Raw genomic sequence first — 23,502 nt, forward strand, 5'->3', positions numbered from 1 at the left:
CATCCTTTCCCCAGACTCACTTCAGCAGAACCCAGGAGAAAAAGAGGTTGGCTTATTTTCCATGCGGAAGAAGAAAGAGCCAAATGCTGCTTTTTTTTAAAGATTGGGGAAAATGCCTATCTGGGACAGAGCCTTGCCAGTGATTTGCACACCACAGCTCAGAAACCTTTCGTGCAGCCATTGTGAATGCAAAATGAGCAATTTATGTGCATCTCCTACCAGCCAGCCAGACGTTTTATTGCCAGCGCCATTGCTGGCAAATGACTCCTAAGGTCACACACTGCATTTTCATGATCTGCAAATCACATTGTAAAGGCCTTTTACTGCCCCTTAACCCTATAAAATTGCTAGATTCGGTGCAAGGCAGACAGGCAGCCCTTTCCCATTAAGTAGATGCTTGAAGATAAACAGCATTTGCATCCAGCAAAATGCAGTGGAGGCATTAACCATATTTCCGTGCTGATACTCTGTCAGCCCATTCCTTACAGAAACATAAGCATAATTAATATATCTATGTGATAATACCCTCGGAGTCTCAAAATCAAGGCTATATGGCAATTATTGAATTCCTCAAAACCAGTATAAAGTTGATGAGCGTTCTTCACATGAATTCATTTCCCTTTACATAATTTAGGTTTTCGTGTGAGCACCAACCAGCTGCCTGTTGCTGGACCAGGATCTCTGCCGTGTGAGGCACCTTGCAAACCCACAACAAAACCCAAAGTTTGGTTCCAGGAGTAACATTTAACAAAATCCATTGGTAATGTAACCCTTTTTATCGTAAAGCAGATAAAATGTGAGACAAAACTGCTTTGGAGGCCGCATCCCCCTACGCAGACTGGGTGGCATATGCAGAATGGACTGTCCAGGTAATAAAATACCCATGAGGAAAACAAGAAGTCCCAAGAATACAGGAATTAGTTGCTGTCCTAAAAGCCTCCAGAGCTTATTTCTTTTATGGTTTTATTCTTCTAGCTACCAGAGCTCAGCACGACCATATGAAAGTGTAATCTCACTGGCAATCTTAGCAGCTACCATTCCTTGATAATGTCACGCAAGAAATAGGTCCAACTTGCTTTTTCAAGCTGTGGCTACTGCTTTGTTTTTAATTGGCTGGTGATTATTTGGCGAGACTTGGATTTTGAAGCAGATTTCTGGGTTTGTGTTTGCAAAAAAGGACGGATGTTCAGGGTCTGGCTTCTGATCGCGCTCTGAAAGCCAAGTCTCTCTGGTATGTGCCCAACGAGCTATAAACCATTAGCTGTAAAAACCGTCCCGAGCTCACAGTTTGAAGGCATCCACAGTGCACATCTGTACCTGTGCTGTTCCAACAAGGCAACCGTCTTGGGTCTGCCAACTACAACTGTGATTTGAATAGTGATGATTGTCCCTATCTCTGTCATCTTGTGCCAACCTAAACACTCCACTCTTTCTCTTTTTGGAACTTCTAGGTTAGGGTTTGTCTAGCTGAACTTGCTGACTGGTTCCTTCAGACCCTTAATGAACGTGGTTGGCCTCTGGGCTTCTTCCACAGCCTTCTGGAATTTCACACCTTCCACAGCCCCGCTGTGATGGTGTGAAATTTGGGATTAAAATGCACACTCTGTCATTCCTCATTCTGCTTCAGGTACTATTAGCATGAAAGTTGCATTAAAACCCACGGAGAAATCATCAGAAACAAACCTCCTGATGCACTTGGTAGTTCCAGAGAGTTACAGCAGATGGGGCTGCTATGGTGCTGCCGGGAGCCCACGGCGCAGCTCTTCGGCTGGTTCACCTCCTCCCGCCGAGGGACCCACCACCAGCAATTTGGGAAGTTTTCCAAACACGGTAGGAAAAGGGGCTTGAATGATGCAGGCAAGTGGTTGCAATTACCAACCTGCTCTGGCTTTCCAGTTCAAGGATGGTCTTGCATGGAGCCAACCCTTGAACTGGAAAGCCAGAGCAGGTTGGTAATTGACCAAACCCATGAAGCAAGCAATGAAATATGGATGATTTTGCTGGGTTTTAATAAATACGAGTAGGATTCTTTTTATTATCTGTTTCTGAATGATAAAAATGTCCAGGTGCTTCACGTTTTCAAGATTGTTTTGATGTCTGGGCGTATCTTTTCTCCTTTTGGAAGGACGCTACTTGTATTGCAGCATCTCTACATCCTCATTGCTGGCAACAAAAGAACAAAAACCAGTATCAAGATGTTTTGCATTACAAGCATTGCCGGCATGAATTTTTGGGTTTCCGTTATGCTTTCTCCTGCCATTCATTCCTCTCTGGAGCTGGCTTTTCAAACACAGCCCTGGAGCAGTCCACTTCTCCCTTAAGCAGTCATATCACAAACTCCCTCAAGATGCTATTGACTGAGCTGCAAACTAACCTTCCCCCAGACCCCCTCACCCTCCTCAGCAACCAAGACAACTCTCGGTGCGTAAGTGTGTAAAAAGGGCAGTGCTGCTCAGATCCAACGTGGCAGTAAAGGAAAAACAGCATTACCCCACTTTCATTCCATATTTCCAAAGATGAGACACGATATTTTAGGTGATAGGGCTTGTCTAGACATATCAGTGCCACTCTGGCTAATGCAGACCCTTAGCGCAGACACGTTTCTGCTGAGGCAACTGCATTTACGGGAGTATAGACTACTCCTATGTAGGAAAAGAATACATTTTTACTAGTTCTAAGCACTTAGTACTATGTCTACATTCCTGTTCATGCAGGAATAGCTGTGCAGGTTGCAATAGTCCCACATCTATTTCGTACACAGGAACTCATTGCAGGCTGGATCTCAGTGAGGTTGTGAAAAGGCAGGGAGGAGGGAAGGAGGACTCTGAAGTAAAGAAACAAAAGAAAAAGGATCTTCCCAGAGCATGAAAGATGAAGCTGAAACTCTGAAAGAGAATTTGACAGGTTGCATATGAAAAGCAAAAGAGATTTTTATTGCAGGTGGTGGAAAAAATCCTGGTTTGTTTCCCCAGGAATAGCATCAGGTAAAACAATTGAATTAATGTGCTTGCTTTTACACTTCTTTGAACAGCTTTTCTGAGCCAGGATGAAAAACTTCCCTTCCAATTTACATTTCTGTGTATGATCCTTTTTTATTTCATTTATTTTTCCCCTTCATCAGTAACCGTACGTTGGAATTCAGACTGTGTCCTTTTTGTGAGTCGTTCTGATCATGAAAAGGCTGTATGCCTCAGAGGCAGAAAAATGTTGGGTGGAAATACCTGATTACCTCCATCTGTTGCATCGTTCCATAGCTCTGGTGCTCATCAACTGGGACTCTTCTTTCAGGAATCAAATCAAAGAGCTCTCTGCCTTCACCCCCGGGGAATAAAGCCTCCGTCAGCATCGCTCGGCGATGCCACAGCAGATACCTGCTCCGCTCCCCGGCCGCGCTGCCAGCTGCACGGTCCTGCTGCTCTCCCTGCTCCTTCACCGGGGCTTTGCTGGTTGCCAGATGAGGCAGTTCAGGGGGTAAGCCAGCAAAACGCTTTGCAAAAACACATGAAAGTGTTGCTGCTGGGTTGGCTCCCTGAATCGGTTCACCGTGGGATCAAATCGAAGAACGGGATGGCAGCACGCATCTTAGCCGTATCGTCCGGCCAGAGGGACCTGCTGGAACCATCATCCCTCCCAAATTGTGCTCAGAGAAGGCGATGGCATTCCCTTAATCCCATCTTCCTGAAGTTTAACATGCAGAGCAATATGCATTTAAAGGAAAATGTCCAAAATCTTTGCTTCTGGGTGGCTTAGGGCAAGTGGTTTCCATCGTGCCTCCTACTGCAAACTAGGGATGTCTTAGCCACACTCCTAGTTGTCTGGGGGACGGGGGTGACTGGTTTTGGCAGATTTAGAGAGGATTTGAGGGCTCCCAGTCTGATACCAGTGCAACCTCTCTACTCCCAGGGCCTGAAGGAGTATATCTTGGTCTAACAGTATTAAATTATACGCTTCCATCCTAAAGTGCTCCCCCTGGATTCCTCCTGGTTTTATTTTTTCCCTCTCTGCTTTCCCAGATTTGTATGTCTTATGACTCCTCCGTCGTCTTCCTTTGGATTTCCTCTGTTTGCATTTAGGACAGGGCCCCACCATGGGGCTAAAAGGCTCAGTCTTCATTTCCTGTTCCACTTCTGCGTCTTAGCAGATTTTTCAATCACATCCCGAGCGGTGGCCATCAGCTTTTTGTGTGAGACCTGGCAGGAAGGGCTCTGGCACGGTGTTTGGGTGGGTGACGGCCGGGGCCAGCCTAATCTGCTTGAAACGTCAACAGATTGCCGGATTCTCCGCTTTGCCCGTGGCGGTAATGCCCTAGGAGTTGCGGATTAAATCTTCTATCTCCGTGTTTGTCTGCACGCTTAAAACCCGCTCCTTGAGCCGGGATGTCCCAAACAGTCAACAACAAGCTCCTTGCCAAAAGCCAGGGACGAGGTCAGACATTGCTGGGAGCTGAGCCTTGTTGCACCACACTGGATTGCCCCTCTGCAAACCCAATTAAAACCATCATTATTGCTCCTGGAGTCTTTGACTACCCCTCAGCGCCAAATGGGAAAATGCTGGGACGGGTGCCACGCTTGGTTTTTTCCTTCCTGTCAGTATCAAAGTTACAGGATGAGCAAGCGGCGCATTGATTATTGAATTATTTAACGATTCCTCTTGCATCTCTGCCTTTGCTTCAGAAAGCCTTTGTGTGTAGCACGTTACCTTGTCTGACAGCTGGTGCCTGATGTGCTATGAGAAATTGGGAAGAGAATCTTATTTATTTATGAAGCAGGAAAATTATTAGTGTTACTGACTACCAGCGTGTGTGTTTCTTGCATGATGGTTTGTTGTTAAGGAGAAATTCAAGCTTTTTCTTCCTTTCCCACCTTTTCTCGATGCCGGTGGCAACTGCGCAGCTAAAGATGAGTGCACAGAATAGAGATGAGCAATCCTAATTCTCCCCTGGGTGTCACAGCTGGGCATCCAGGAGAAGCTCCATCAAACTGAGCAGGGTACACCCATGTAACCGAGAGCTGAACTGAGTCAGATAGGTGATATCTAGAGGTGATATGTGTTTTTAGTAGAGCACGGACATTATACTGCCCAAAGGATTCAGGTAACTGTTGGAAGTCTGCATTGGCATAATATGCTGTGCTGCACCAATACATTTAGGTTTTAGCCTGCTCTCCAAATGGCATTGAAAAGTGGAGCTGGGGGAGTGCCTGTGTTTGCGCTTGTGTCTGCATACTCTAAGGATTTTCTGCTTCGAAGACGAGCGGTAAGGAAGTAAAGGGCTCAGCTTGGATCTGGCTCTCCGGAGACCTGGGTAGGTGATTGTGCCTGTTTCCAAACAAACAAACAAACAAAACCACAGCATAAAGAGGTCATTTTACATCAACTGTCAGAGGTATGGCCCACAGATGACGTTTGGCCCACGTGGTGCATCGACAGCCATTCTGCAGGACACCATCTTTCCTATTTTGGAACAGCAAGTTTAGTGCTGCCGGGACTAATCGGTGGAGCGCTGCTGACCTGAGTCCACCAACAGCCTCTGATAATCAGTGATTTTCCATATCCTTCAGCAATTTACCTGAATATCAGCCCTTAGGGCCCCCCACACTAGGGGTAGGAGCCACCTTGGCTAGCTTTGGACGCCTGTACTCTAGATTTCTACCACTAAACTGTCCTCTTCACACACCCTTTTAGGTCAGTATCATCTGCCCTAGTTTAAATAACTGCTTTATGGAGAGGTGACCGTAGAAGTGCCTCTTTCTTTCCCTTGAATGTAGAATAGAATAGAATAGAATAGAATAGAATAGAATAGAATAGAATAGAATAGAATAGAATAGAATTGAATAGAAGTATTTCAGTAGGAAGGGACCTACAATTATCATCAAGCAAAGATGTGGATATCTGGCTCAGAGATGGACACATGCACTGGGTTGAGTCCCACCTTACCCATTTCCCTGAATAATTCAGCATTTCAGTGACAGCTGCAAAACAACCAGCTCAAGAACGCCTCCTCAGCCCTGGCGGTGTCTGGTGCATTTTTCTGGGGTCTGAAAAACAGGCTGGTGCAAAGAAACCCAAGCTTTCATTAAATTAGGGGGTTCACCTGCTGTGAGGGTGGTGGCATTTCGCTTTTTTCTCCAGCAGTGAGGTCCACACCACCACGGCAGCACTTAATGTGAGCTCAGGTCTCTGCAACAGCATAAACCTATTGCCTGGGTCACATCAGTTCCTTAGGATAAGCATTTGCCCCTTACTATGTGCGTGCACGAAGCGTGTCGCAGCAGGACCTTGATCTCAGCTGTGCCTGCTGCTGCAGAGGCGTAGTAAATCATCAGATCAGGGTCCAGCATGGCTCTGCGGGCTCATACTTCTATCTCTGCTGCGAAGAGTCTAATGTTACCCCGGGGAGCTGTAATCCACACCGGATGGCATTGCTGACGGGCTGCCGGCCAGCTAAAGGTTTGTTTTCCTCCACCGTGTCCCTCCCCTTATTGTCCCAAGTGTGTTTATTTGTTTCCCACATACGGCATAGCACATTCCCTTAGAAAAAGCATGCTGATAGGAGGCTTAATGCCATTGCTCTGCCCCTTGGTGCATAGAGAAGGGAGGCTGGTTTCCAAGCCGGGTCATCCCTTCAGAGGGATGGGGTTTCCCGTTTCCAGGAGGCAGCACGGCCGAGCCATTCAGACAGACAGCCCTGCAAACGCCAAGTGCTGACGCGCCTGACTCCGTCTAACGAGCCCCCCGAAAATCTGCTAGCAGAGGAGCAATGCAAAAAAAAAAAAAAAGGCAATGGAAACGTGGGGAATTACAGACCTTCAGCAGCCCCAGCAGCAGGGAAAAAAATTAGCACGCTCGTGTTATAGGACTGCAGAGGCTGGATTCAGCCCTCTGGGCTTCTATCTCTGCTTTGCTCCAAGGATAACCCGGGGCAAATCGTTCCACTCTTCTACTCCTTAGTTTACTCTTTGGCAGCACACGGAGGTACGCAGCCTCGGAAATATGGTACAGGGTGTAGCTGGGCCGTGACCGTGGTAAATACAAAGTGAGATAAATACATTGGCTGCTCTTTCTCAGACCTGCTGCTCCCACACTGCTCCAGTTACCGTGGTATGGCAGTGAGGAAAGGTGTGCTGATGAGCAAAGAGCATCTGTAGGACCCAGCTCAAATCCAAAGAGCCCATCCCCTGGGTCCCTTTACGTACGTTTATTTAGTCCTTCATTTCCACATGTATCCTCTCATTGATTATTAGCTTTGATTGGACATCTATCTTGTACTTTCTAGGGGAGCAAAAATGCAGTTGTTTACAGCACTGCGTGTTCGGGTCATGCTGGAGGTAGACATCTCCCATGAGATTGCTATATTTGGTCTGTGTCTCTTTCTCCCTACATTGCTGTGGCATTTCATGTACATTTTTACTTGCTCCTTTGGTGGACTGTAGACATCCATCTTATTAATTTCTAACTTGCCTTCTTATCCATGAGACTCGACCTCTTCCTTAAATTATCCACCCAGCTACAAGAAATATTGTTTCAGGGTTTTGTAATATGGCTTAAGCCTACCAAGTTATTAATCCATTATCTGACCCTGGGTGAGGATTGCCGCACTCTTGTCACTGCTGTTCACTGATGAGCAGAAGTAGCTTGGTGTGAATTTGATGTACCCATCATGTATGGTTGTCCTCGGTGACTGTGTCCCATCAAGGGGACCTATAAAGCCTTTGTTCTTCTAGATGACTTTCCACCAAGAATGCGCCCTCTGCATCATGGACAAATGGATCCAAAACGCCGTGGAATCAAGGCATCAGTAGAGTTTTGCATTAAGATAGTGATAAATGAGAATGGCGTGGAAAGCTTAGCAGCTGCACCGCTACCCACCACTAACTAGTCTCTGGTCTGTACAAACGATGGTCTGTACAAACGATTTCCATGGAAGAGACTGACACCCAGGTAGCATGGCCCTAAATTCTCTAAATAAGCCGAAAAGCCCTTCCTAGGTGAAAATGAGAAATCTTGAGTGTATCTATCTGAGACAGGATAGGAAAAAGCAAATCTAGGGGGACTGTAAAATGTCTTGTGCTCTTATGGTTGGGCCAGCAGTCCTGATTAGTCCTTACAAGAACAGTCCTCCCTACATAGAAGGAGGGATTGCAGAAGTGGGTCTGTGGAGCAGTCAGTGCAACCTCGTTATCTCCGTGGTCCTCATATTTAGCACATTTTCATCCACAGCCTAAGTGCCCATCTCACCTATAGGCACAGAGGCTGTGCTGCTCTGAACACCTTCCACTCAATTATTTAAAATTCAGTTGCTATGGATCTACTCAAGGCGATCAGTTTAAAGAAAATGCAGATGGTCTCTGGTTTTGGGTTCCCGCTGCGCTTTGGTTAATTTGGTATGTAAAGGTATTAGGTTAATTAAATGCCATGTGTTGCATGGGGACTGACTGCATTTGTGGATTAATAAGTACCCGAGTGTGTTCTGTGCTGAAAGTCCCTCAAGCTGGCAGATGGTTAGTTCACTGAGAAAGGAAGGTAACGGAGAGAAGTCTTGGGGAAATGAAGAGGTTTCCAGTTAATGCTGCAGTCGTTTTTCCAGAACAGGCGGTTGCAGTGTCCTTCATGTCTCCGACCAAGTATCACCCCTTACTGGAGAGACTGGAAGAATTTAAGTGAAGAGAAGCAAAGTTGCTCAGTTTGCTTTGAGACTTCTGCAGCACCAGTTCTATGGAGCAAGCATGCTAGATGGCCAGTGGAGGACCATGGCTGGTGCATGGAAATTTTTCTGCTAGGAGAAGATCTTTACCAAGAGCCATATTGTGAATCAGGTCAGAGGGTGTCCTGCAAGCAGCAGGCATGGTCATGCTGGAGGTCTAAAGCAAAGCGATCACAGCTTCCTGGCATTCATGGTGGAATACACATAGAAAGCAGAGAAAGGGACAAATACCACTGTGAGATTTTGGAAATGCTGAAGAAGAAGAAAGTCGTTTTCATGCAGCCATGCGCTGAGGTGGTGGAAGATCAGGAGAGAGACCAGGGCAAATGGACACTACTCCGCAATGTCAACCAGGCCCTGAAGCCCACAACCATTTTAGCGGTAAGATAGGGGGTCCCAAGCTCTGAACATGGCTGGGAGCTTTGAGGCCACTTTGAAATTGGTCTTGCTGTTTGATGGGATCCTTATACTGCTTGTGCCAGCTTCTCTCTCCTTCCTCCTGAAGTCTTTGTTCCCTCCCAAGCACTGCAGCTCCCCTGTGGTGCAATCTTCTTGCTCTTTGCACTTGGAAGCTCCTCCTAAAGATCCTCTTCATGAATTGTGTTGATCTGCGTGTGCGCCCGTGGTGGTGTTTCCTCCTCTGGCACCGCTGTTTCGTTGTCACTGCCCATAGCTTGTGAGGTCCTGGGGGTCTGCCCCAGAGCATTTGGAAGGACACTAGCACCCAGCGGCTGCATTGAGGAGGAGGAATTGCACCATGTTGGTACTGTAAAGTGACTGGTGGTATTCTCACTTCTCCAGTACTCTGTCATGTGTCTTGGAAAATAAACTACATCAGTCTAGGCATGAGGCAGGTTATGCAACTGGTAAGCCAGTCTGCCCGAGCTGGCAAATACGTGAATCGCCCCCATTTGCCCTGAAATCCCCGATATATCTGCTGCTTTTGGGGCTGATCCGAAGGCGATTGCATCAGCGGAAGGAGTGTAACTGACTTCCATGGGTTTTATATCAAATTCATTAAAGTCAGGGAAGGAAATAGGTCGTCACTCTTAATAAGTGATGTTATTTTTTAACTCCCTAGACCTTTCTGAGCTTACCGGCTTAGCCCATCCCATAAGACTTGCTTTTTTCACCAGTATTAAGAACTGCACTTTAATGTCTTTAGAAAGAGCATTTTAAGGGGACGAGCACTCTGTGCACTAGGCAGGCAAAGCACGGGGGTTGTCTTAGTGGTAGTGCAGTATCAATTTACCTTGGGGAGAGCAGGCTGCCTTTTTATCTCAGCTGTGTGGTAACAGAACATGTGAAGCAGGCTGCTTTTACAGCTATTCAGAATTAGAGATTTAAAAGAATAAGAAAACAGCATCACAACTCCTGTTTTCTTGATCGAGAGCAATGTTTATGCAGCTGATGAGGTGTCAGAAGGGCTTTCTGCTGAGCAGGGACTGAGAAACCTGCCTCCTCTCTTGCTGACACCTTGATCGAGTTACCCACCCTGTGCGTGAATTTTGCCAGCTATGCAGCGAGGATCACAGTGCTGAACACTCTGAAATGCTGAGAGAGTCTTGGATCAAAGGAGCTAAGAAATAAATATTAATATGAGTGGATTTATAATGTACCTGTGCGTGACTTACTGCATTCATTAGTTTGTGGGTTTTTTTTCCTTTTTAACTGAGTTATGGGCTGTGGGGGTAAGGCAGCTAATGAGAAAAGGATCTGAATATAATATTTTTATGAGATGGGGAAAGGTACTTACAACAGTGCTGTAGCACAAGCCTCTGAGGAAAAGAAAACCCAAACTAAGGGGTGGATCCTCAACTCCATGTAAGCAGGATGACTTTGTTAATATCCTAGGTGAAACCTAGCAAGCAGCTGCCAAGGGTGGAGTCTACCGTAAAACAGCTGGGGTCTCCTCATGTGTAGTATTTCTCCATGTGTGGGTCCCTGGGTGTAGCCTTACATCCCTGTGGCACTCATGGGTTGGTCTCTCTCAGAAGTCCTGCTGAGCAATGACTTGGATGGTGAACGTTTCACCACGTTTTATATTGCTGGATGTCTCCAGTTCCCACTGCCCAGAGCGGACCTGAAGGTTGTTCATCAGCCCATTGGGTCAAACCAAATCTATAAATGCTCTGTCCATAGAAATGGTCAATAGTGGATGCTCAGAAAGGGGTTATATCTCAGCACGTGCAAAGCGATCCCTCTTATTTTTCACTTTCTCTTCTCCCAGTGCTTTTTCAGGACTTCAGAAGGTAGATACTGCATTTGCGTTGTGCTTAACAGGTACAAGTGGAGATGCCCACCAGGGCTGTGGCATTAGGTGGGGCTGCAAGTTCACAATATTAAACTCAGATGCATGAAAAAGTACATTATCTTGCTTGATGCAGCATGTCTGACAATAATTTAACTAGGTGACTCCCAATTTTAGCACCTCTTCACATTGAGATTAGGGGCGGAAAATAATTCTGCCTTGTTTCAAAGAGTGTGGGCCCCACTTTTGGGTTATTTTGGGGGTTATTTCTGTTTTGAGGAAAACAGCTTCTTTAATAGCCTTTTTGCATTCAAGTAATTTAATATCCACAGAGCTGATGAGCAGATAGTCCCTTGCCCAGCAGGACTGACAAGAGGTCTGTAGGATCACCAGTGACATGGAGTGAGTGGATAGGGGTCAACTGCTTGCTGTGTCTTCCAAAACAAAAACAAAGAGGTCTCAAATGAAAGAGGTGACACACTTGAAGCACGCAAAAGGGCACAGCTTTTCACACTAATTGTAGTTAAACGCTTCCTTTGAGATTATGGATGCTAAAACTTTGCACAGCTTCAGGAAGCAACTAGACATACGGTAGATAAAATCCACTGAGAAGAATTAAATGCAAAGAGCCCACCTACATATCACTGTCGCTGGGAGACCTCGTGGAGGAGTATACGTATCTACCTCTCTGGTATGTATTTAACCCTTCTTTAGTCATCCCCTTTTCACCAGTCTCCAAGATGGGGGAATGTATATTTGACAGTGGTTATCTGCAAGGAAAAAATGTGCCGCAAGCCCCTAGACAAGGTTTTCCGGAGCTGAAACCCATCTCCTAAGTGTGACTTTGAAGGCTTGTACATTGAACAGGGGGAAACCTCTAGCTCAGTTTTTCTGCCGTTGTCAATGCTCTGTAACCTGCTTGCTGGATGCAGTCTGTGGCCAGCAACCACTCACGAGCTCATGAAACGGAGAGCTAGTGTGTGCTGTGCGGAGCATGCCCTACTGCTGTTACCTTGCAGGGGGTTTCCTGAGCATCTGTGAAAAAGGGATGGTTTCTGGTTTGCAAACGGAGTCGTTTGAATTGTACCAATGACTTGGGTACAAAACATCAGCAAGTTGTATCGCAGGGGATGCTGAACCTGAGTGTAACTGCCCTCTCTTTGGTTCCAGGGGGATTATGTGTGGATGGACCTCAAAACTGGACGGGAATTCGACGTCCCCATTGGAGCGGTGGTTAAACTGTGTGACTCTGGACAGATCCAGGTTGTGGATGATGAAGGCAATGTACGTACAAAAGGTTGTGATGACCTTTCTTCAGCTCTATGGGCCTGGCTAGGCCACGACCCATAGGGTCATGATGACTGACTTTGTCACAGTCTTCTCATATGTCCTTTTGGAATCAACTGTGCCATAGTTTTCTATTTGTAAGGGCAAGATAATGTGTCCCTACTTTTGTGGTGGTATTGTGAGTGAGAGGTTGAGAAGCTTCTAGAGTACAATGATAACAGAGGCCTCCAAAGTACATTTAAATAGTGCTTTGAGCAAACCTACCTTGACCTGCTGTTCCTCTATTGTTTTCCAGTCCTTTCTGACCTCCTACCAATACAGGATGTGCCCAAACACTGGTTCTCCTTCAATTTCCGACCCCTACTTGTGTGCAGTGGTGGCTATTTTAGAGGAGCATCTATATCACAAGCAGAGGGTGACCAGAGGAGGTTCTCTGTCCTTTATAATTTTTTTTCCAGACTGAGATAATTGTGAATGCTCTTTTTCCCTTCAAGGATGGCAGAAAGAGATTTGGTTCAGGAGGGTCATGGTGTCCAATTTGTAGTGGCTTTTGAAGCCCTTTAGAAGTGATCAGTCTAAATGACACTCTTCCAATAAAGGTGTGCTTTTGCCACCCCTGTGCATCCCTCTCTCCTATTCTAAATCATCTTTTCTCTGCTCAGTGGTATTTTGTGGTAGAGGGTTAACCAGTGATGTGAAAACATAGTTGTGTGAAGAGAAGAAGAAACCTGCTATTTGTTAAAAACAACCCTGATGTGCTGGATGATACTTCTATCAGGATGGCTCGTGCCTCATGTCTCTTGTTTATACAGTAAACCAAAAGATATTTTCCTTCTTCTGCTAGGAATCTTTCAAATTAGTCACTGCCGCATCCCAGGAATAGAAGCTTTGACCTCTGGGCTAATGCTCTCCCGTGTACATTCTTCCATCTGGTTCTTCTGTTTGGGGTGGGCTGTTTCTGTCTCTCATACCAAATGAGACACCACCCCAGTGGTATCTCACTTGCCTTATCTTCCTCTGTCCTCACTCTGTTCCCAGGAGCACTGGATTTCCCCGCAGAATGCCAGCCACATCAAACCCATGCACCCCACCTCCATCCATGGAGTGGAGGACATGATCCGCCTGGGGGACCTGAACGAGGCAGGAATCCTCAGGAACCTGCTGATCCGCTATCGGGAGCACCTCATCTATGTAAGTGTCCTCGCCACCTCCACTTCTTGCTCTGTACTGCATCCCCTTCTCTCCTTAGCTCTGGGGAACCCCCATGGGTGAAACCCTAATTGAACTGAGCATCTGGGTTTCTACCTTCACCTGGACCCAAGTGCTGGAGGGCTTCTACACTGTAGAGGACACGTTGCAGGGTTCATGGATGTTCCAGTGAAAGACCCCATGAGTTAGGTAATAAGTACAGTCCTTGCCACTCGCTGTGTAGCCCTTGTAGAAGTTTTGGGCACATGCATTAACTTTCTATACACGCAATAACCAGTTCAACCCAGGCCATGTGCATGCTGTAGTAATCCTAAAGCAAAAGCCTTTGACAACTGCATGCTGGATGTGGTCCTTCTCCCACTGAACTCATTCAGCCCAAGTGGGTGAAGACAACAATTGCCAGAGGTGCAAGGGGTGGAAGAAGGACGAGGAGGTGCATGCATGAAATAACTGGGAACAATGAAGTGAGCAACTTCCAGAACAGCTCTAAAGTATCTCCCCCATCTGTGTTTATGACTTATTAGCTCTGGGTTGCCTGGGATCCTGACAGCTGATGTCTGGGGACAGCAGTGTCCTTCCTTAGGTCAGCTCAGTCATGTCACGTCCGGTGGACCCAAGTGCAGCCTTGCCAACCCCACCACATATTCAGAAATTGAGGGTTTTACAGGAGCCAGCCAGAACTGCATCTCTTTTCTGCAATAACATCACAAAGGCCACCTCCCCAGCAGGGCAAGAGTCAGCATTCAGGTTTCGCGGCTGGTTTTATCAGTATGCCGTGTGCTGACATAGTCTGGTGCACTTTCTTGGGGCAGCAGTGCAGAGAGTGTGTGTGTGTTTGCCACTACCTGATGTACTCAAGCAGACTTCGCAAATGTGGAAAATGTGGTATTGCTCTCAAATCCTACAGTTTTCAGGAACTCATCTGAGTGTCTGCTGTGCCTTTGAAGGCCTTTTCAAAGCCACCTGGCAATCTGATTTTCAAAAGGCTCTAAGACTACTAGAATTTCAGGCCAGAGGGTACTGCAGTACAGTCTGACTTCCCAGATAGCATAAGCTAACAGACTGTATCCAGGATTTTATCTGTCAAGTCTGCTTGTTCTGCTTGATGTCCAGTACCTTTTGAAAGGATGGTTTTGGGTTAGAGCTGGGCAACGATGGAGAACAGACCACTCTGTTACATACGGCTGACAGCTCCCTGCCTCCAACTCTTGAAGATACCCATCTCTTCTTTCAGAGTTGGATTTCAATGCTAGAGAAAGGAGATACGGCTGCTGAAAAGGCATCTCTAATTCCCCAAATCTTGGAGGAGAATAGAAACCCCCGTATTCATCTCTCACCGAGGCACCTTATTTGTTGTGCGTGATGCCTACGTCAGTTTAGAGAAAAAGCCATGACCAGAAAATAAATCAGATGTTAGATGAACTGAGTTACTCCCTGGAGCTCTCTTTAGGGAGCCTCAGCATTTATAATGATAAACTAACAAAAGTTAGCAGGGCCAAATTCATACTTGAGGTGTCTCCATGTGCACTGAGCACCCACGGCAGTCACCAGAGTTATCAATAGTGCCAACAGAGCCAAGACTGCCTTTCAGCTGTGCAAAAATAGGTGCGTGTCAGATGAGGTGATTGCTTTTGAGCTGGCTTGAGCTTGCCTATCATTTAAGAGTTTGTGTTGGAAGGGAAGTTCACGTTGGAGGTCTATAGTCCAACCTCCTCCAGCTCAGAGCATGTCCATCTTCAAAGTTAGATGTAGCACTCATGTGGATAACTGAATTCAAACAACCAAGAAGTACAAGTAGCCAATAATTTGTAGTTGATTGGGTCATTCGTGGAACATCTATCCATTGAGCACTGCCCCTTTTTCTCCCATTTGTGGGCACCCTGCAGTGGTACCAAGTGGATTCCTGCAGCTCTCTCTTGCCCTCTGAGAAAGCTGGTGTCATGTTGGGTATTTTTTCACTGGTGTCCATGTGTCTCTCCCAGGGTCCCTATGTCATCAGGCAAGGGCCTGTTGCCTCACTAAGGTCCTCAGATAAGATTTCATGGGTGCAATATCAGATTACCTGTGAATAAAACCAGCTCCTTCAGTAAAGCTCTGCCTCTGAGCTCCCTCACCAAGCTATTCACAGGCATCCAGGGAGACTATGAACATGAATGAGCACTTGGCAGGGAGTCGTTTGGCAGCATCATACTAATGAGGGCTAATGCAAAGAGTAGCTGCTAACTTGGAGGTGAGTGTGGGTGGTGATTTGGGCTGAAGTGACTCGGTAACCGTGCGGTTTCTTTACGAGTTCTTCAGGTCTGGTGGTGACAGTGCCATGTGTCCTACAGAGCAAGTACATAAGGGGTGGCCCCATCCCACAAAGGGATTTGTATGTCAGAGCTTCCAGTTACTGTGCCTTGATTGCTCCACACCACTAATGGCTTTGGAGTGCCGGCCCATGATCCTGGGTACAACACAGCAATTAGTGCAATCTCAAAATTACGTACAGCACAGAGCTTGGTGGAGAGGCGTGTAAACCACCTCTGTCTACATGTGTGTTGTTGGATGCTCAGGAACCCAACTTCAGGTCTCATCTTTTAAGAGTGGTGGCACTGGGAGGAGTTGATTTGTGCTGAACGCGGTAAATATTGATGGCAGTTTTGCAAAGCCAAGGAACCGTGTGGATGCCATGTGGGTAGGGGATACCCAGTGTCCTGAGGTGGTTTTTTCCAGGGTGTAATTTGCTCTGTCTTAAAGATGGTGAAGCTCAGTGTGACTTTACCTTCACTGCTTGAAAGGATTTCTGAGCCTGCTGAGTAAAGGGTGACTTTTCCAATGGGACTTCAGTCCCCCTTGTTTCCTCATCTCCTTAGCTTGGTGGAGGGTGTAATTCTGCTCTAATAAAATATAATTTTCCTTTTTCTCCCCCCTCACATTTTACTCGTAAGACAAACTGCGGCGGGAGGGTAAGTATGACTCTTGGCGCTGTCATTTGTAATCGCTGTCATGCCTGCCACTGGATCACTTGTTTCTGTTCACCATTGTGGCATTCTCATTTACTTTGCACCACCATTGCTGCTGCTTCACAAGTGCACTGAGAGCATCATCCCCTTTGCCGCAGAGCTTGGCCCTCACGGTGAAGTTGTGACACTTTCCCAGAGCTGGAAAGGCCCCAACCTGTGAATGCGGTTAAAGCTGTAAGTGCTTCTCCGTAATGACATTAACTTGGAGGAAAGAAACTTCTGCAGCAAAATGAGGAAAACTTCAACAAGGGCTTGCTGCCCACGGTTTGGCTTGCATGCACTGAGAGAAGCCACGCTGTATAGAAAGAGCATCTGGTGGGGAGTTTGGACTCCTAGTAAGGTTAGAACTCCTTCTCTGGAGACAAAACCATTGACTGCTGCTGCTCTCTAAGGGTAGCCAAGACGCAGTAATGTTTGGTCGAGTTTTAACCCCATAAAAATCCAGATGAAGTCAGCCACGGTGTTCTGGGTAGCGAGGGAAGCAGGCTCAGAAAGGATTTGTTTGGGGCTAATTAAGATGTAGGTCATGCAGGCAGTAAGGAGTTTGCACTGAGATGTGGTTCCTGTGCTCAGCCATGGCAGAGCCCCAGCCTATCGGTAAAGCTTTATTTTCCCAAGACAGGAGGGCTTTGCTTTCACCCAGCAATAGAAACCAGAGAGAGAACATTGGTGCCCTTTGGCCCCTCATCAGCAAAGCGGACAAAGTTTTGCTTGCCTTCAGCCGTGAGAACTGGGCAAATGGTGAGTACTTATCAACTAGGGAAGACCTACAAAAACAAGCAATAGTACAAGAGTTTGTGCTGACGAAGTGTTTTGTGGATCACAAGGGAAGGGTCAGTGAGAGCATCCAGAACGCATTCCTGCAACTAATGGTTAACTCCTTTAAAAGTCTTGCTGGCTGCATTTGGGGCAGAGCAGACCAGCGTGGCTGAAACACAGGGATTTCTGCAAAGGGTCAGTCTTTTTTGAGAAGAGGCTCAAGGAAGATTAGAAATGTCCCTAAAATTGACTTGGTAATAAATTATGACAAGGAAAAGAGCCTTTCAAGCATCTCACACAGGAGATGCTCCCAGGAAGGAGACTTGGTGTCCCTTGGGGATCTTGGTGACATGATCCCATTCAGAAATTGAGCTCATTCCTTCTCTGAGCTCTAAGCTTACCTGCTCTGTCCCTGTTGAAGGCTGCTCTGGGACTTCTCCGCTTTCTTATTTCAATGCCTTCTTCTTTTAACATCCATTCTATGTGATTTCACAGCCAATTTCTACCCTTTGGATTTGTGACAACTTTGTTCTCGAGCTTAAAGAGCTTTTTTCCCTTACTGGCACGTAACCCACTATTACAGGGAAGGCTATCATATCCTTCCTTAGTTACCACTGTAAATTCAAACCTCACCTGGGGCTGAAAAGAAAGTTGCTCTCTGGTATTGGCCATGAGGCTAGAAAGTGTTGAGTCCCTCAGGGCTTTCACCATCCCTACTATAGGACACAGTTGCCACCTACTGGCTGCCTTTCAGCAAGCCTGAGCTGGTGGGGAAGTGTTGCGTAGATGGTGGCAAACAAATTGTCATCTCACTCCAATCGAGCCCTTTCCATCATGATCGAGGGATGCTGGGCTTGATGGGAGGAACTCAACCTGGGGCTTGTGTCTCCCTTTCCACTGCTCTCCCCAGCAGTGGTAGTTATCTTGCTGCTGTCAGAAATGAGGAACATGTCAGAGTTTTTTATACATCAGCCAGTTTGCAATATTCACAAAAAGAGGAGCAGCCAGCAGAGCACAGAGAGTTTTTCTTCTCCGCTCACAAGCACCTTGCCTTTGCCACCTTGCTGCTTTGTGCCAAAGGCTTATTGTTGGGTTTAGGCCATGCAGATAAAAACCCATAAGGATTATTTTTACATTGAAATTGTATTTTTTTTTCCCCTGGAAAGAATATATGCAGCAGTGAGGGCACCTTCACATCTGGTCCCACCAGGGAAGAAAAGTGAGATTAATCCTGTAACTTTAGTTTCCAAAACTTAACCTAGAGAAGGCGTCTTGGCTCCTTTGAAGTCATGGAGTGAAAGTAGCCTTCATCTCATGCCCCTTGGTTAGTCTGAGATGGAGCCCTGTTGACTCACTTGCTTTAGATACTAACTTTTAGACAGCTGAAGTTGGCAAAGGAGATCCTGAATATCTGCCTTGAGCCTGGGATGTGGCCAAGCCTCCCAACCTCAGGGCTGTGTCTGAACAAGGTGACAGAGGTCATGAGTTCTTTGGTGAGAGGCTTGAGAGAAACAGCTTCTGGAAGGGCAGAAATTTAAAAGAAAGACACCACAAAGGAAGGGTTTTGCTGCCCAAGGCTCAGGACAGCTTTGCTCATTCAGTGCAACAGAGAGCATGGGATGGACAAAAAGCCGTTTCCCAAAATGACTCAGAAATAGCTGAGAAGGGGTATGTTGGGACTTTATGGACCATATCAATGTGCAAAGGTTTAAATTGCAGCATGGAGTAGTTTGGTTAGACATAGATGGTAGAGAAGAATGTGTTGCAGAGGGAGGCTTAGCAGCTCTGTCATGGATTTATAAAAACAGGTTAGACAGACGTCTGTCAGGAGTGGTTTGGTTCCAGCTGGTCCTGCTTTGAGATATGGCAATCGTCTTCAGGTTTCTTTCATCTCTCGTTTCTCATAATTTGTGCAATGCATAGGTATGTATGAATATGTGCTGGCTCTGGCGGTATTTTTGCAAATATGAGCTTGACTTGAAACTCTGAAGCTTAACTGAGGAGCATCTGAAATAGGAATTAAGGCTTGAATCCATGCTGTGCATGAGCAGGGCTGAGTATGAACTGATTTAGATAGTTTGGGATATTTGTTACAATTTTGCTTCAGGCTCCACCCTGCAACCATCTTTGACTTGAACACCATCTTTCATCCAGCCGTTGAAAAGCCTTGATTTTTCTGGCCTTTGCACTCCATCCAAGCTGCCAAAGCCTCTCAGCTACATCTCACCGTCCCCATAAACCTTCATGTGCTTCTCCTCCAGACATACACTGGTTCAATACTGGTGGCAGTGAACCCCTACCAGCTCCTACCCATCTACTCACCTGAGCAGATACGCCTGTACACCAACAAAAAGATTGGTGAGATGCCACCACACATCTTTGCAATTGCTGACAACTGCTACTTCAACATGCAGCGCAACAACAAGGACCAGTGTTGTATCATAAGGTGAGTTGATGAATTCCCAAGTGAGCCATATCCTGAAAACGGATGCTGAGCACCTGCAACGTGGTTGATAGGGAGCAGCTCATCAAACAGAATCAGAAATTTGAATGACCTATTAGATCTTCCATCCACATATTCCCAGTGCAGAGGAGGTCTCTGTTTGCAGTCACTGTTCCTAGTAAAGATGCTTTATTTATCAATCCTTTGGTACTTACCCTACAACCCAATAGATCACATATTCATTTTTAATTTCAAATTTAAATCTAAGCTCAATACTCCTACAGCCATCAAAGATGTAGAGATCTATACATTCTGCACAAGAAAGGGCCTGGGACAAGCTTGAGCACTGGACCTGTGGCTGTTCATACTGCTGAACTGGTGTCTCCCTGCATGGCTCTGCTCTGGACTGGTCAACCTTGGGCACCAAGAAGTGCCTGGTCACAGTTATGGGTATAATTCACTTCAGTGTCTGTCCCAACTGTTGATTCCCTCAGCCCTCCAATGCTGTCCTATCAAGTTTTGAATCCCCGGACAGTCTTGGTGCCTTCAGGGCACCACCTGTTTCCAAGACGTGCCTGCTCTAAGTTTCATTTGCATAAAAACATTACTCTGGAGCTCCCCATGCATGGTATTTCAGATTTCATTGCATAAAAACATTACTCTGGAGCTCCCCGTGCACCGTATTTCAGATGCGAGGGACTGAAAAGGCCATGCAGTAATGATTACCTTGAGGGGCTAAAATAGCATCATATGGGGCCTAGAAGAGAATCAAGGACAGGCGTGATGCAGTGTGCCAGTGGCCAGCCAACCCTGAGAAGTGAGGCAATTGGGCCACGGGGGCAGGGCGCAGTCCCTAGTGCTCTTTTATTTAGCACCAGGAAGGTCCATTTAAATCACTTATACTGGTTACTCCATGTATTGGACAGGCCATAGACTTACAGCACGGGATTTCTGCCCAGCCCTTCCTCTTGTACCATCAGAGGGCCCGCGCTGAGTGTGGTGCCCTGCTCCAGAACTGCCACCATCGGTGTGACAGCCTGCGTTCAGAACCTGCATGGCAGGGTGACATGGTCAGGGCTTAAACAAGGGCATGCAAGATAACAGGAGTCAGAGTTCGGTGGAGAGAAAGCTTTGAGGAGTAACTCTTGCTTCTTGCCCCATGATCTTCTCCTCTCCTATCTGCCCCTTAGTTGGACATGTCTAGGGGACCTGATAAAGTGCCTGCCTCTAAAAGGCAGTGTTTCACAGTCTGCCTTCTAGTGCATTTTGGCAGCTCAAGACTGACGATGAAGCTACTCCGTGGGACCAACCAGCTCTTGAACCACAGGCTCATGGTCTGGTGATCATACCTGGAAAAGCACTGTCTGAAAGTGCTTCCTGACCTTCTTAGCACTGATTGAATGATGGCATTTGTTGGAGAGACCCAAACCCAAGCAACAGCTTGGGACAAATGGACTGTAAAGCAAATCTGGACCTTGGCTGGATTTGTCTGGTACTGTGTCCTACCGTTTCTCCTACAGCCAGTCCATGGGATGCTGGAAACCCATCTTTAGTGGCCTCATCGTACCTGTGTTAACAGAGGAGGCACGGAGACAGCAGTCCCTGTGGAGACAGAGAGAGTGACATTGGCAGGGGGGCAGCAGGGCTTTCACTGACCTCAGTTCCCGGTGTCTTTGCAGCGGTGAATCCGGAGCAGGGAAGACAGAAAGCACAAAACTGATTCTGCAGTTCCTGGCTGCCATCAGCGGTCAGCACTCCTGGATCGAGCAGCAGGTCCTGGAGGCAAATCCCATCTTGGAAGGTGAGGCCTCACATGACGGAGGCATTTTTTTTGCTGACAAGAAAAAAAAAAAAAATCAGATTCAGGAACCACAAAATATGGCCAGATGTAAGTCATTCTGTTGTATTTTGAGTTTTAAAAAGTGACAAAATTAAAAAGTGTATCAAAAGCAATGATGTAAACAGTTGTTAAACAGCATATTTGGTTTCTTTCCATCTGAATTTATTTTTCACAAGACAAACATTCTCTGATTTGGGCTCTTAAATTTTCCATTATTGTTTTTGACAGCTGTTTTTGAGTTACATATTTCAGCTGACCTGAAAATTTTTTCAATTGTTTTATTCACTTAAAATTGAAAAACATGTTTTATCCACTTAATTCAGTACGTTTTTCCCCCAGAATTTCAAAGCGGAAGCCTGACTTTTACCTAATTCTCTGTGTAGTCTGGGATTTTAAAAAATGCTGGTAACCAAATACACAAATCTCTTTTGAAAAATCTCACCACCTCTTCCAGAGCTGGAATTATAACTGTATGCAGAACACCAATATCCTGTAAATACTGCATTCAGCTGATTTTTTTTGTTTTGTTTTATTTGACCATAGTTGCAAAAATCCTATTCCGATTCTTTGCTGATTCAGCAGATGATGAGATTAATTAGACCAGAGCTTCACAGAGTAAGCACCTTGCGCTGGCAATACACGATAGCAAACCCCACCATTTCCTTCCAAGATCAGCGAACGGCAGCGGAATGCAGAAAAAGAAATAGAGGTGGTTCAAGAAAGAACCAGATAATGAGAACTGGCTCATGGCCTTAATAGATAACATTAGCAAGCTGTTACTGCGGATCAGCCCCGCTGTTTTAATTGGATGTCTGTAAATTAAATAAGGGATCTGACCCTCTGGCCCCAGCATGGTGCCAGATGGACCTTTTGCACTTATGCAGAAAAATAACATTTTCCTTAAAGAATAACACGATTTTTACCTCTCCTGCTCCTCACAGAGAGCAGTGTTTTTCTTGGTAAATAACCCCCTGGAAATCAACGGAAATGCGAATATCCCAACTGTTTTCCATGCATAATGTTAGCAGAGCAGATGAGAAAGTCACCAGCTGAGCTTTCCTTCTCCGTGCTCTGTTGGAGCTTCCTTCAGTTGTGGTATGAAGATGCAACAAGGCTCTCGGGGCACCGCAGGGCTGCCTGACCGCTGGCCTTGGAAAGCATCATGGCACGCACATAGGGTGTTTTGGAACATGCACTTCATCACTGCCAGGACTGAGGGGGAGAAAGGTTCTGTGTTTCAAATGCATCTCCATCACCTGCCAGCCATCCTGGAGCCAGGGCGTGCTGGCCAAGGCTCTCATGCCAGTGGTCCACACCTACACAAAGGATGGACATGGGTACATTCCTCTGCACACAGCCAGTTTGCAGGGAGGAGTCTCCCTCTGGAGGCTGGCTTGGTTCTACGTATTTCCCTAAAGGATGAGCTCTTTCCTTCCCCTCTCAGTCACCAAAATCACTCACCAGCAGCTCTGTCATTTCCCGCGCAGCGTCACCTCGCGCTCTGCAGCATCCTCCTGCCAGCCTTGCTCAACCCTCCTGTATTTCATCCGCTGCTGCCAAAATCCTGCTGTCCTGGCCCTTCCCCCTGGATAAGGTCGCCCCGTTCCCATGCCTCCTTCTCTGTGCTCCTCTCTATTTCTGACAACAGTCACCTGCGGTAAATCCTGTTTCCCCACACTGAGATGAAACTGAGCCAGCCGAACTTAAAGGAAAAAGTTTGGGGCTGATTTTACCCTCTCAGGCCCCCTCTTTTGATTATTTTTTTGCCCGTGAGACCAAAGCCGTCATCCCCCGTGCATCAGGTCCTCTCTAAGCCACTGCAATTCTTCCCCACAGCTTTCGGGAATGCAAAGACCATCCGTAATGACAACTCCAGCCGATTTGGGAAGTACATCGACATCCACTTCAACAAAAGGGGAGCCATCGAGGGAGCGAAGATTGAACAGTACCTGCTGGAGAAGTCCCGGGTCTGCAGGCAGGTAAGGTGATATATACGCAAGGCGTGGG

The 23,502-nt window shown here is 46.5% G+C and overlaps 1 protein-coding gene across 2 annotated transcripts in view; it reads left to right on the forward strand.

Moving 5' to 3' along the window:
• The window catches only part of MYO7A (myosin VIIA), a 108,895-nt gene that overhangs the window by 29,544 nt on the left and 55,849 nt on the right, over positions 1-23,502 (forward strand). Inside the window, exons 3-8 of one of the 2 annotated variants that reach the window (XM_074572327.1) lie at positions 12,123-12,236; positions 13,278-13,430; positions 16,379-16,396; positions 19,474-19,658; positions 21,335-21,456; positions 23,332-23,474. In XM_074572327.1, coding sequence (XP_074428428.1) covers positions 12,123-12,236; positions 13,278-13,430; positions 16,379-16,396; positions 19,474-19,658; positions 21,335-21,456; positions 23,332-23,474 — 735 coding nt within the window. The remainder of the gene's footprint in view (positions 1-12,122; positions 12,237-13,277; positions 13,431-16,378; positions 16,397-19,473; positions 19,659-21,334; positions 21,457-23,331; positions 23,475-23,502) is intronic. The other variant, XM_074572328.1, reaches the window with a different exon arrangement.

This window comes from Larus michahellis, chromosome 1 (assembly GCF_964199755.1).
Source record: "Larus michahellis chromosome 1, bLarMic1.1, whole genome shotgun sequence".
Lineage (NCBI taxonomy): Eukaryota > Metazoa > Chordata > Aves > Charadriiformes > Laridae > Larus > Larus michahellis.